This window comes from Conger conger, chromosome 2, assembly GCF_963514075.1.
Source record: "Conger conger chromosome 2, fConCon1.1, whole genome shotgun sequence".
Classification (NCBI taxonomy): Eukaryota; Metazoa; Chordata; class Actinopteri; order Anguilliformes; family Congridae; genus Conger; species Conger conger.
Genome location: NC_083761.1, coordinates 69,986,092 through 69,999,733, shown reverse-complemented (window position 1 = coordinate 69,999,733; position 13,642 = coordinate 69,986,092). Strand labels below are relative to the sequence as shown.

General features: G+C 44.2%; 1 protein-coding gene across 1 annotated transcript; it reads right to left on the bottom strand.

Moving 5' to 3' along the window:
• Positions 1-1,187: 1,187 nt before the first annotated feature.
• On the bottom strand, positions 1,188-9,617 carry rtbdn (retbindin). The gene is made up of 6 exons (XM_061232554.1): positions 9,514-9,617; positions 8,188-8,366; positions 7,860-7,944; positions 6,929-7,057; positions 6,679-6,787; positions 1,188-2,784 (listed from the first exon to the last, which is right to left on the bottom strand). The coding sequence occupies exons 1-6, from the start codon at positions 9,606-9,608 to the stop codon at positions 2,437-2,439; spliced, it is 945 nt and encodes a 314-aa protein (XP_061088538.1). The 5' UTR covers positions 9,609-9,617; the 3' UTR covers positions 1,188-2,436.
• Positions 9,618-13,642: the final 4,025 nt, after the last annotated feature.

The window sequence follows — 13,642 nt, the reverse complement described above, 5'->3', positions numbered from 1 at the left end:
TATCTATGTCTATGTTAGAAAAATATATGCAGGAAAGTGCTAAAAGCTAAATAACTTGCATTACAAAGGTAAACACAGCCTTACTTTATACGTATGTGCTGTAAGATATGCAAGCTGTATTGGGGAAATGGCAAACCTTTTCACAAATGAACATTTTCAGTTGGTTTGGCAGTGTAACTGCAGTTCAGGGGAAGCTAAGCACCAAAGATGGAGGTCATTTTAGCAGCAAAGCGCGCTGCTTTGTATCTGACGAGCGGTCTAGTGGCCAGTCCGGAGTACACTTATGCTCCACGCCTCTGCGGTCTGCTCTCGCTGTAGAAGGTCAAGTGGATTGCTTGGTGGTCATTATTATCAATATAAGAGATCCCGACCCATTCAGAGACAGTTTAGTGATTATTGCGCTCAAATGAGAGGGATTAAATGAGGTGGCACAGCTGAACAATGGCCGTTCTCTTGTGCAGTGCATTACCCATTAAGGTGCCCATTAGCAAGCTAGGCTGCCAATACTGACGTTACAAAGGTCTGTGTTTAATGTCCTTTTATATAACGGGCATAAAGGGAGATAAACACCATAAATCTAAACCTGTTATACTTTGATGCATCTGACAAGCTAAATATAAGTTGGGCAGATAACGTAAATCGGGTGAAATTGGCAAACCGACTTTTTCACAACTCAATACAAATCTGTTAATGGAGGCCAGGTGTAATGTCTTATAAATTATGAGTGTTCAAAAAGACAGACTATTCCATAGTGTGTGTGTGACTTGGTGCAAGACTGTTGACTTATATGGCTGTCCTTTTGACTAATGTTAATTTCTTGGAACCGATAGCCAATAATAAGTAGCAGTAATGGGAAGACAAGCGGAAGTTTTTTGCATTGATCAGCATTAGAGCTAAGAGCTTAGTAGTTCAGAAACATTTTACCCAATTGTTGTGTTGCATGTCCCCTGAAAAGCTCAGTTTGCTGCACTTGGAAGTAAAATTTTATTCATTTTCTCTTGTACTTGGTAGTCCTATGAGCAATTTCAACTTTCATGTTTAAAAATGCACTAAGATTGGTATTTCAGCCATTGGCCCAGATTCCCAAACTTAAGGGAATTCACCGCCTACCATTATAAGAATCCTCCAGACTAGGAGCTTCTGTGAATAACTATTTATTTTACTGAAGAGAGAAATTTCAAGCACACTTAGAATTACAGCGTTTATTCAGCGCTTACAGAAAAAAAAAAGATTTTTCATCCGGTTTTATAATTCTTGTCACATTTCTACAGTAAGACATTAATTTACAAATGGCCAACTGATACTTTGCAAATCATGGTTTTCATGCTGGGTTCTCTCAAGCGTTTCCATTTTTCCCCCCAATATACATTTTTTGAAACTTTCATCTCATTTAAAGGTGCCATTTCAAAATTGGGCTTTGTTGTAAGCAATTTTACCCATGACATTTTAAACATTCTGGGTGCTTAAGTCTCTTTACTGCATGCTGGATCTTGTAATCTTGTGTTCTAATGTGGGTGATGCAATATGCCAAAATACCTCCCCCTTCATTACTTCATTAATCAACCCCAGTACTTACACGTGGCAGGAACTCTACTGTACTCTGGTAAGTTACATTCTGGATTAGTGAGTATATGTGCCTTGAGTCTCTGCCCAGTTATCAATGCAATAGCTCTACAGTAATTAAAATTCTTTTGGAGGTAGAAAGAAACATCAGTGCAGCCTCAGCTTTTCCCTCTTCCTGTCAGGTCCAAACCCTCATAAATTGGTCCGCTTTAGGACATTTCGGCTGTTCGCCCTGGTCTGAGTTACATGGTATACTTTATGTATATACTGAAAGTGTGGTAGAAGCCTAACCAGACTCTCTGGCCTGAGGAATGTTCAGCTTTGCTGTACAGGTTCCTCACTGAAAATGTGGAGCTGTTTTAGGGCCGTGTCCTCCCACACTCAAAAGATATGCATGTCAACTTGTGTCTGCTCCTGCCATTGCCCTTGACCCAGGCACTGGCCTTAGAACTGGAGTTGGTCCCTGGGCGCTGCACTGTGGCTGCCCACTGCCCCTAAGTAATTAGGATGGGTCAAATGCAGAGGACAAATTACCCCACAGGGTTCAATAAAAATACATCTCATCTTCTACCCTGTCTTGCAGTGGCTTACACAGAGGTGAATGCAGATGGTTAATGTCACCTTTTTGAGCAATGAGCATTGGAAGCAGTCATGTATATTCATTTGTAGCTACAACTAGGTTTTTCTTTAGAAGTCTAACAACACCGCACAAAGGAGCACACAAATGGTGGTAGTTCACAACATGAAGCCTTTGAACAAATACCATATCGTACCATACCTCAAAACTGGCCTTGAATTGATGACATACAGTTTGAGGAGACATTGGTATACCTTCCGGGGTCAATAAAGTCCTCTGTATTCTGTCAGAATTTTCTAGAAGCCACTACCGCTGCCTTCCACGTCCTCCACGAAGAGAGAGCGCTTGCGTACGCTGGAGCTGTCGCTGCTCCTCTGGGCCTGCGGGGGCAGTGTGGTGCCCTGCGGTGGCTGGCTCTTTGGGCGACAGGGGGCGCGGTATTGGGGCAGGCCTGCCTTGGTGGTGTCGAGCTCGTCCGGGTCCTCCTCCTGTGCCCGCAGGGCGGCGATGACCTCCCTGTCCGAGGGGCTGAGGGTGAGGCAGCCACAGGAGGCCTCCTCCTTGTCCTCCCGCGCCTCGTCCTCCACCGTCACAAAGGCATCTCCCCACAGGGTCTCGCACAGGCCACGGCTGTCCTGATGCATCTACACACACACACACGCATACACACACACACGCATACACGCATGGTTATGGTGAGCTATAGTGCGCAGGTTAATCAGTATGAATACACTCACTGAACACTTTATTAGACTTATTGGTCTTCTGCTACTGTAGCCTCAACACTTAGAGGTTTGACGCGTTGTGTGTTCAGAGATGCTCTTCTGCATACTACTGTTGTGATGTGTGGTTGTTTGCGTTACTGTCAACTTCCTGTCAGTGAAACTAGTCTGGCCATTCTCATTAAGGTTATATTCCACCAAAAACACATCTTTGGTGTTCCAGGTCATTTCAGGGGTACATACTTCAATTATCATGAGGTATGGACTTGAAAAGATGAATTCTGACAAAATATGTAAATTAGCTAATTTCCATACTTTATTCAAGATGGCTGAAATTATTCATTTTAATTATAAACATTTTTGTTGCAGCCTATAATCTGAACCAAGTAAGATGTCGTTATAATTCTTTCACATTCTAAATAAGACATGTTTAAAGATTGTTTTTAGACATTTTTTTTAAATCACCAGTACCCAATAGTTATTTTTCTAGAAACTTCAGATTCTTCATGAAGAAAAATGATGATCTCAGCATCTAACAATGAGATTTGTGATGCTGTACCTGCACTAAAGCTTATAACAAGAAAATAATTGGCTCAAAACACTCCTGGATATGGAGTAAAAGTTTGCAAAGTTTCATGATGATGGGATGACTATGCACTGAGAAAAATAGTTCAGTCCTGTAATATCATCCAAAATCAGGTTTTGAGAAAATTGACTCCAAAGATAGACATGGTAAATAATTATGCTAATTTCACCATACACATGGCGTAACCATTCAAAAAGTGGTATTATCCTGAAAGTTGAATAGTTGAGGGATGATTTGACTGAGAATTAGACTTTTTCAGTGGAACAGAACCTCAACAACACTCCAGAGACTGTTGTGCGTGAATATCCCAGGAGATCATCGGTTTCTGAGAGACTCAAACCGCCCTGTCTGGCACCAACAACCATTCCATAGTCAAAGTCACTAAAATCACATTTCTTCCGCATTCTGACATTTGGTCTGAGCTACTTACAAATGATGCATTAATATTTGCATTAACAAGCTGGTCTACAGGTCTACATAATAATGTGTGCAAATGCTTCAGCAACCAGTTACTACCTGTGCCATCCAGGGCTTCCTCGTGTATGCTGGTTTGCCTTCAGTTGAACTCAAATAATATGTTTCACCATGTCGCTCTGGCAGATAAACGGTGCACATTACTGGAAATGAAAGCATTTGTTTTATGATAATTTATTAGGCGGTTGTTACATTTGAAATTTAGTTCCTGTATAGGCAGGGTTTGGGGAGTCCTGTTTCAGACTAACTCGGATCAGTTGAAACAAAACGCCTATCCAAGCCTACTACTCAAGAGAAAAACATCTGCATGTGCCGCTAAAATCAAAGAGCAAAGGTGTGTTGTGTCCTGATGTTTGTGGGCTTGTGTCCAGTGAGAGACATCAAAAAGCAGAAGTTAATCTCTTTTACGTGTCTCAATGTTGTCAATGTTGATTGACCTCAGTAATGGTATTGACATTATCTCAGGAGGTAAGAGCGGTTGTCTGGTAGTCGGAAGGTTGCCGGTTTGTCCACCTCCCTGGATTTGTCAAAGTGCCCCTGAGCAAGACACCTACCCCTAATTACTCCCAACTAGCTGGCCGGTGCCTTGTATGGCAGCCTATTGCCATTGGCATATGTGAGAATGGGTGATATAAGCTCTATATAAATGCAGCCTGTTTACCATTTAGTCTAGTATACAGTGTGTACTGTATATACTGCATAGTGGATGGGCCTCTGACTAGATGCATGTACTGAACTAGAACAAAGGATTGAGGACTACCAAACTCTCAACTTGACTGGCTTCATGCAAGTCACGAAGATGCCTTACGATGTTCTAGCCAACACCTCTCTCCCGCTCGCTGTCTGAATGAATGTATGGTGGGTGAGGGTTTAGGAATGAGTCAGACCCACTGTGACATATTTCATGCAGTTTTGGCCCCATAATCAGTACTGAGCTTTTGTCCTGCTGCAGATTTGAAATAGCTGGCTGTGTCATGAAAGCAGCAAGCTCAACACAATTGAATGCCCACAGACAGCATCCATAATGTAATATGAAAACTTAACAGTGGAGTTAACATGAGAAAATGTGTGATTTTGCCCTTATTTATTCTTTGGACACAAGAAAGGAAGTTCTCTACAAGAAGGAGCAATACAAACAATACATGTGCCAGCATCTGCCCTGGTTTTCCCACGTTTGCTTCCTGGGAGTGCCCTCGCAGTCTGCACATGTTAACCACGGTTCATGGATTGGAAGCGAAATAAGAGCGAGTGTCCATGGCGACCGTAATTTGGCACGGCACATTGATGTGGAGCGCAGGGAAGGGACTGAGGGCAACAGGATGGGGGGGGGGGGGGGGCTGTGAGCGGGAAGGGGGTGGGGCGGACGCCATTTGGCTTTGGTCAGCTTGTGTTCTGTGTACTGACTGCAGGCAGACTGAGGGCCTGTCAGTTTGATTAGGAGAGAACATCCGGATGTGTTTTCTGCATGTTGACACGTGGTGTTCAGACTAAGCCAGGCACATTACGGTACCCTTAGCATGTACTGTATCTCATTCCACCCCTCCTTTTTAAGCCTCATTTCACTTTTAATGGGGAAAACTTTGGAGAGAACTCCCATTGTTGTGGGTTTGTTTCTGTTAAGATTTCTTCTCCCTCTCATTCTCACTGTCACACAAATACACGGACATACATACACACACACAGCTCTCTACAGGGAGGTGACAGTGATGGGAGCTGACAGGCTGTGTGTCTGTACATGGGCTTGCTATCAGACCCAGCTGTACACAAGCCTTGGGTCTCCCTGCAGGAGTCCACACGCTTTCAAAATATCCCTTCGTCCAGCAGCAAGTCAAAGAATCACTCTGCGACCCTGTGGACTCTGTATGTGCCCTTATGCTCTGTGTGCACCCTAACCCCCTCTGTGTGCACCTTTTCCCCTCTGTATGTGTCCTTACCCCTTCTGTGCGAACCCTTAAACCCTCTCAGTGTACCCTCAGCCCCCTCTGTGTACCCTCAGCCCCCTCTGTGTACCCTTACCCCCTCTGTGTACACCCTTATACCCCCTCTGTGTACACCCTTATACCCCCTCTGTGTACACCCTTATACCCCCTCTGTGTACACCCTTATACCCCCTCTGTGTACACCCTTATACCCCCTCTGTGTACACCCTTATACCCTCTCTGTGTGCACCCTTATACCCTCTCTGTGTGCACCCTTATACCCTGTCTGTGTGCACCCTTATACCCTCTCTGTGTGCACCCTTATACCCTGTCTGTGTGCCCTTACCCCCTCTGTGTGCCCCCTCAGCCCCCTCTGTGTGTGTCCCCGAACCCAATTACATCCACTGTGAGTGCCTTTACCTCCTCTGTCTCCACTCTAGCCATATCACTGAAGCCATCAGAATGATCAGAGTGCTAAAATGGCAGGTTCGGAAGGTATGTTAGGGTATGTTGAAACTTGTACTTTCAGGGTGAGTTTTACAGATGCAGATTGAGTCTAATCCTAGACTTTAATGGAGATTCTCCATGCAAAACTCACCCAATTTAGTCCAGGACTATGCTTAATCTGCGTCTGTGAAACTGCCCCATAGTATTGAATGAAGGGACAAGAGTCTTGACAACTATCCTGGTTATGGTATTTCCCCATGTAAGCTGTGCCACCCTAATATGACTTTCTGTTGTCAAAGTAAACACTCCAATGTCCAGGCCACAGAGCCAGCACAGTTCATATAAACAGCATCAGTAACAGTCCGTGCGGTCTGCGGTGGTGTATTTTACCTGCTGGTAGGTCACACATTTTCCAGTGCAGTTGTTTCCCCGAGGACTCTTTTTCCATGCGCTCCCCCAGTTGGGAGCGCAGGTCAGATCAGCTTTGCAGGCCTCAAACCTGTGTGACAAAAGACATCGTTCACAGCAACCTGCTGCGGCGGCCCCTCCCCCGACTGGCCAGTGGCCGGATTGTGCGTGCGTGCGGCGTGTGCGGCGTGTGTGTGCGGCGTGTGCGTGTGTGTGCGTGCGGAAAGCGCACCAGTCTCTGCAGAAGCTGTGGCATAGCGGCACGCCCTGGATGGCGGCGGGCTGGAGCGGGTGGGGCCAGCGGGCGGCGTCCGGAGAGCAGCGGAGGAAACACGCCGCGCGCGTGAACAGCGCCTCACAGCTAGGGAGACGGAGGAGGGAGAAGCCGAACTGAGACGTGAGGGTGGTTCACTCAGCGGTGCGAATGCCATACATGTGTGGAAGGACATTTCCTGGACTTCCTGGTGGCCAACTTGCTTTCTTACTCACTTTACTCACTTTACCTGCTGGTTTACTTACTTACTTCACATACTTATTTACTTCATACTTACTTTTGCTTGTTGCTATAAAGCTTATGTGTACTTATTCTTTTTAAAAATTCCTGGAGTATACCAGGAATATAAAAAAACTATCATACTGATGTAGCAAAATATAAGTATTATTTACAGGACAGAAATATGAGAGGCAGCTGAACGTGTCCAGTCCAAAGTAGAAGGTCAAATCATATATAAACCAAAGGAAACATTGAAAAGATGAGAAAAGGCAGATCCTCTGGCTGTTGGTTGGCTCTGGGTGATGAATTATGTATCACATCAGCAAATCTGCTGGCTTGAGGGAATAATATTTCCTGTAATATTGCCACTGAGAGGAGAATGCAAGACTATAAAGTAGGCAAGGGAAATCACGTTAACCCACACAAAAAGCGGTACAGTTCATATTACTATTTCTTTCTTTGATCACTCAATTTTTCAGGTTTGCACGTTTAGCTGGATCTTTAAAATTGCATTTAATGCATTATGAAAAAGGGCCTTGGTTCAATGCACTGCTTCTATGACAGTGTATGCACCCAGTTTCACACCTGCAGTGTTCTCCTGCGCGTGTTACCATCTAAAGCCTGTCATTAAGGCAGGTATAGTATCAGCAAGGACAGGGAAGCAGCTCACCGGGGGCTGAGAGATCCACACCGACCCCAGGGAATGTCATCCACTCTGGACACTGCTTGAATCTCATTGTCTGAGCAGCAGGCATCTGATGAGACAAATCATATGAGATAAAGGAGAAAGGGCGGATGTCATATACAATTTCTGTTATTCTGTCTAACGAGAGAGATGTGAATTCTAAATGGACTGGTGAGTCTGTGCTCATTATTTTCCAAATGAAAGGCCCATGTTATTCTGCATGAGTAATATACATACAATGAAATGACTCAGACTCCTCTAAGAAACAGAGTTGTTTCCTGCATTATCGATGAGGCAGGTGTCGAGAACTCACTCTCGGTGTAAAGTCTGCACTCTTTCAGGTGTGGTTCTGGACCCGGGGTGGCTTTGTGTTTCCCGTCCAGAATACAAGCCCCCTTCTGGCACATCGACCAACCAATCAGTGAAGCCAACATATATGCCACAACCAAAGGTAACGGTTTTGCCAAGTTTTTGAAGGCGTCCATCTCTTCACTGTTTGAAGCAAAAAATAAAATAAATGCATAACAAAAGTTACGTGTAATATCAGATTCAGAACCTTGGACAGCGACTTTCTTAACACGTAAAAGAACTACACATTTTAAACTATTTCGATTAATTCGTATCAATACCTATAATCGAATGGTGTAAGTAGCCTATTGGCATTATTGTGATATCACAGCCCCCCAAAAATCTTAAAAAGTGAAAGACTACCCTTATGCCCCTAGTTTATTCATAGTCATTGCATAAATCTTCACGGTCTACGTTTAACGTTATTCCCAGTGTATCACGTAGCACACTGTTCTGTGCGTAGGAGAGACTGGGCAGACCGTAAATATGCAAAGGAATATTTAAGCATGCAAATTTGGTGGTCATTGTAATTGTGCCACACTCTAATCGCTAACACTATTATTATCTCTCCTCAGCTCTGCACAGGAAATATCCTAGATTACTCGGTTTGTTAGAGGGATTGCAACCAGTTGTGAATTATGTTACATTTGTAAAAGTACACAATAAACTGTTCTATTTCACCCACTCTGGCGAGAAACAACGCTACTTCTAATGGTTTTGTGTGCCCCCCCCCCCCCCAGCTAGAGCAAGTTGAGCAAGCTTTATTTATTTCTCCCCCCATTTGTAGGTAAAATAAAATAAAATATAGCCTAGATATGAACGTTAAAAGTGTGGGTCTAGATGAGATGTTTGTAAAAACATATAGCATATAGCCTACAATGTGTGTGGTTTTACTGACCCAGTGTATTTCTACCTTGTATATGTGTTTATTTATTATAAATTTATTTCTTGGCACTTTACTGCCCCTTGAGTTTATAATGAGTCTATGGGTCCCAGTCATTTGTTACAGTTTTTCTGCGAAAGGCTACGGCACGACATGGTTGCACTTAGCCGAAAGGTGCTTGTAGCCGATTGAAGAATATCTGATGTTCATGACTAGAGTCCAGAAATTCATGCAAGTTTAGAATTACTATATTTATAGAAGCTGAAGTATTACGCGAATACTTCAATATAATTACCGTTATATCAAAAGTAGTTGATGCATTCTAAATCCTGGACAGAAAAATGACCAATCCTAACTACCAAAACAAGAACTGCGCTTGTTTTCAGTAATAAAGAGAAAATGTCTTACCTGCTGTAAGAACGCCGATGTTTATGTGCTTTCCCTGAATGCGTTCCGCCTTCCCGTCCTCTTTCTGTGTCCTTGCCTTTCAGCACGCCCCCCATCTCATATGCTCTCTCTCTCTCTCTCTCTCTCTCTCTCTCTCTCTCTCTCTCTCTCTCTCTCTCTCTCTCGCTCTCTCTCTCTCACACACACACACACACAATATTATGGGGTGCCAAATATGACAATAAAAGCTGTTTTTTCCACATTTATTCCCCACATTTAGGCAAAATATCCTACCTTCAACCAGCTAAATGTTTTATACATTTAGTTAAATAATAAAATACGCAGAGAAATGATAGCTTTTAATGTCAGATTTGGCCCCCCAGACAACAGAAACACAGTTTTCGCTGGCTTCCTTGTTTAACACCCCAGGCATTTAAGATATTTTCAAATCTACCTTTAGAAGATTATGTGATTGATTAGAAGTGCATCATCAGTACCCCAGACCATTTCCAGTAACATTTTACCACATTGCTGCCTTTTAAGGACTGTTGCCATGTTTTAGGCACTGTGCTGTATGAAGGGGGGGGGGGGGGGGGGGGTACAGGAAGGTCAAACCAGCGGCAATGCTGAGGCCTGCACAGATCGGATGAATACATCTGCCCCTGCCAGAGCCCACACCAGGCCTCATCCCTCTAATTCACCCTGTGGGATACTCTGTGGAGCGGGCGAGCAGCGCTGGGAATTCGCACAGCCTTGGATGCACTTGCTTTTGTGTGCGGTTGGTGGGGTGGTGGTGGTGGTGGGGGGTCTGGGATTGAAGCGACATAATGTTGTCTTTGTGCTGCAGCTATTCAGGGCTGGAGATGAGATGTAGAGAGACGGAGAGAGCGACAGGGAGAGCGAGCGAGTGAGCGCCGCTCCAGTTCCAGCCCCGGCACTATGCTCTCTTCATCACCAGGTTTCTCTCATTGTGCTGAGCTTGGCACAGGCCCCTTCCACCACTAATTGCGTTCACTTCCGTCATTGGGAAATACCGAGCCTTTTATCTGTTCACCTCTGTGTCACGTCATTATTCCTGACTGCTTTTGCTGTTGTGACTGTTATTTTTATTTATTTATCTTTAAGATAATATCTTTAAGTATCCATCGCAACCTATGAGCTGCCGCCTTTCAGATTTGGGAATGGGAAACAGAATGGGAGACAGTTAGAACTATGCGCAGTGATCGTCTGTGACCTACTCTCCAAGGGGGTCTGTTTAACTGTGAGGACATCTGGAGGCAGGATGGGTTGAAAAATGTGTGATGTTCCACTCACTGGAATGGTGGAATGCACAGGCTTGTACCAGGCGGGGGCTCGGACAGTTGCACAAAATGGAGGCCCCAGGCTTCTCTGTTCATGAAAATGTGCTTTCGCTTCCAGAAATCCCACTTCCCAGCTGCTCTTTTTCACCAGATGAGAACATAGCTGAGGATGGTTGTTTTATGCAAAGTGACAAGTGGTTGAAAAAAAAAAAAAGATACCACCACACTCGCCTACCACGGTTCAAATATTACCGATTGAAGGTGCCTCTACCTGGCTTTTTACATTCAGTGCTGACATTTTGTCAAAAAAGGCATTTTAGTACTGCTATTCCTTCAAAGAAAGGTCGGGATAATCCAGTGAGCTGAAATGCCAGCTGTTTGGTGAACTTAGAGAAAATGAGGTAGGATCTAGGGGACGGAAACATAGCTACACATGATGGATGGCTCTGTCAGAGTCTGTGTCAGCCGGGAATGTGAGATGCTGGAATTGACATTTGACAGATGATTGAGCTTCACACTTTCGGCAGAGCCTGTGAACATTTTCTTCCACACAAACCAGTCCAGGGATCTGGGGTTGAAAAATGAAGAGAAGGAAAGGTGTAATTCTGAATGATCACAGCGCCCTCTGTGTGCTCAAAGTAATAAGCGACTGAGTTCATGTAAAACTAAATTAGCATCTTTGACCTACATTTTACATTTACCTTTTAGTCATTTGGCAGACGCTTTTAATCCAAAGCGATTTACAAGTGTATCATAGGTTCAGAAATGTGCTCCTGCAAGAATGTGCTCAAGCAAAATCTCCTATATGAATGTATAATGCATGTAGTGGGCTCCAGAATTATTGATGAATTTGCATAAAATTGCAGTAAACTGGAAAAATAACATAGTTATTGACATAAGCTTTATTTTCCAACATGTGTAAAATAGTGTGCTTTATTAATGATTCAAAGGAATCAAAGTGTTATATTTTTCAGAGAAAACAAATATTTTCCCAAAAACAGGTTCCACAATTATTGGCACCCTGGTTAAATACTTTGTGCAAACACCACTGGCAAAGATGACAGCCATGAGTCTTGCCATCTACATTGTGATAAGGTTAGAGAACATATTTGGAGGGATTTTTTTACCATTTTACCATTCCTCCATGCAGATCTTTTCACAATCATTGATATATAACATTATATATAATGGGGAGTGGACTGTCTGCCACCTAACGCAACGGTCTGCGGGCCTGCCTGCTCGCCCGCCCGCCCTATGTGTCGTTGTGCGAGCCCTCTCATGAGTACCGAGTCTGCTTGGATAAGTTTCTTGCGTGCTACTTTAGTGGGTGAGTCAGTCTCTTGCTTAGGCGGTTACACTCGCAGCGATTTGGTTACCTCCGTTGCCAGCCCCTAAGGTTGTCAGTGGTTACACTTGTTGGCTAACGTGCTAGACTACTGGGAAGAGGGCTAGGTGCGTCAGTGCTAACCTGTTGTCTCCGGTACGTCTGCTTGATCGAACCGTTTGGTTGGCTGTTTCCCATTCCTCCACCCCAATGCGATCTACCGCCGTGTTGCTGCTCTGGCCACTTGTCCATGAGCTCTGGCTGGTACGCTGGTTTCCCCGTGAGCCCTGTCAACATTTGCATCGGCGATTGTGCTCCTCATCCATGGCTCTCAACTACTCCTCGGCCTGTCTCCGCAGCTTGCGAAACAAACTGTTACAAATGTCCAGATGTCACATCAACACCTCAGCATTGTACGCCCTCGCCCCAAATACATTCACCGGGGCTCTCGTAGGACGTTTGCCCGTTATCTGGACTCGGAACATAAAACGGAACGCTGTACAGCTGCTGATTTCAACAATCTATGCCCCATAACGTCAGTGAAAGTCCCTCAGAATTATTTTACTTCAAAGAATGCATCTTTTGCTTTGCTCAATGTACGATCTCTTAACAACAAAGCACCTTTCATTAATCATGTAATTACCGACATGGGTATTGACTTTATGTGTCTTACTGAAACCTGGCAAGTACCAAATGAATTTATCACACTAAATGAAGCCATCCCATCTGGTTATGAGTTTATTGATAAGCCACGCTCGACTGGGCGTGGGGGAGGACTTGCAGTGCTCCATCATTCCTGTTTTAAGTTTGTGCGTGTGCCCCTGCGGGATTTTTCATCCTTTGAATGTCTTTCTTTGAAATTTACTGGTAGTCTACCACTACTCCTTTTACTTATCTACAGGCCTCCTAAAGCATGTTCTGTTTTCTTAAATTAATTTTCTGAGCTGCTATCTGCTGTGTGCCCTACGTATTAATCTATCCTGGCTCTGGGTGATTTTAATATTTTTGGATTCAAATAACTGTACCTTTGCTGATCATTTTCTCAGTATGCTAAACTGTTTTGATCTTACTCAGCATGTAAACTTTCCCACTCACTCGAAAGGTCACATTCTAGACCTTGTCTGCACTGCTGGTATCTCTCCATCTGACCTTGACCCCAAGGATCTCTCTGTCTCTGACCACAAAGTTGTTCAATATTGCTGTTCCTGAGCCTCACCTCTGCCCCCGTCCATCGCGCTCCATCATGTTTAGGAACACCAAGAACATTGACACAGCTGAACAACTAACGGTGCACATGCAGGCATATAAAGACCATGTCCTGGCCTACAAGGAGGCTCTTAATGAGGCTAAATCTGTGCATAACACCAACATTATTGCCAGAGGTCAGAGTAACCCTAGAGCCCTCTTCTCCACAGTCAACAAGATACTCCAGCCTACCAAACCCTTTCCACTCACCCCTTCAACTGATATCTGCTGTGAGTTTCTTAATTTTTTCCAAAACAAAATCAGCACCATCTACAGTCAG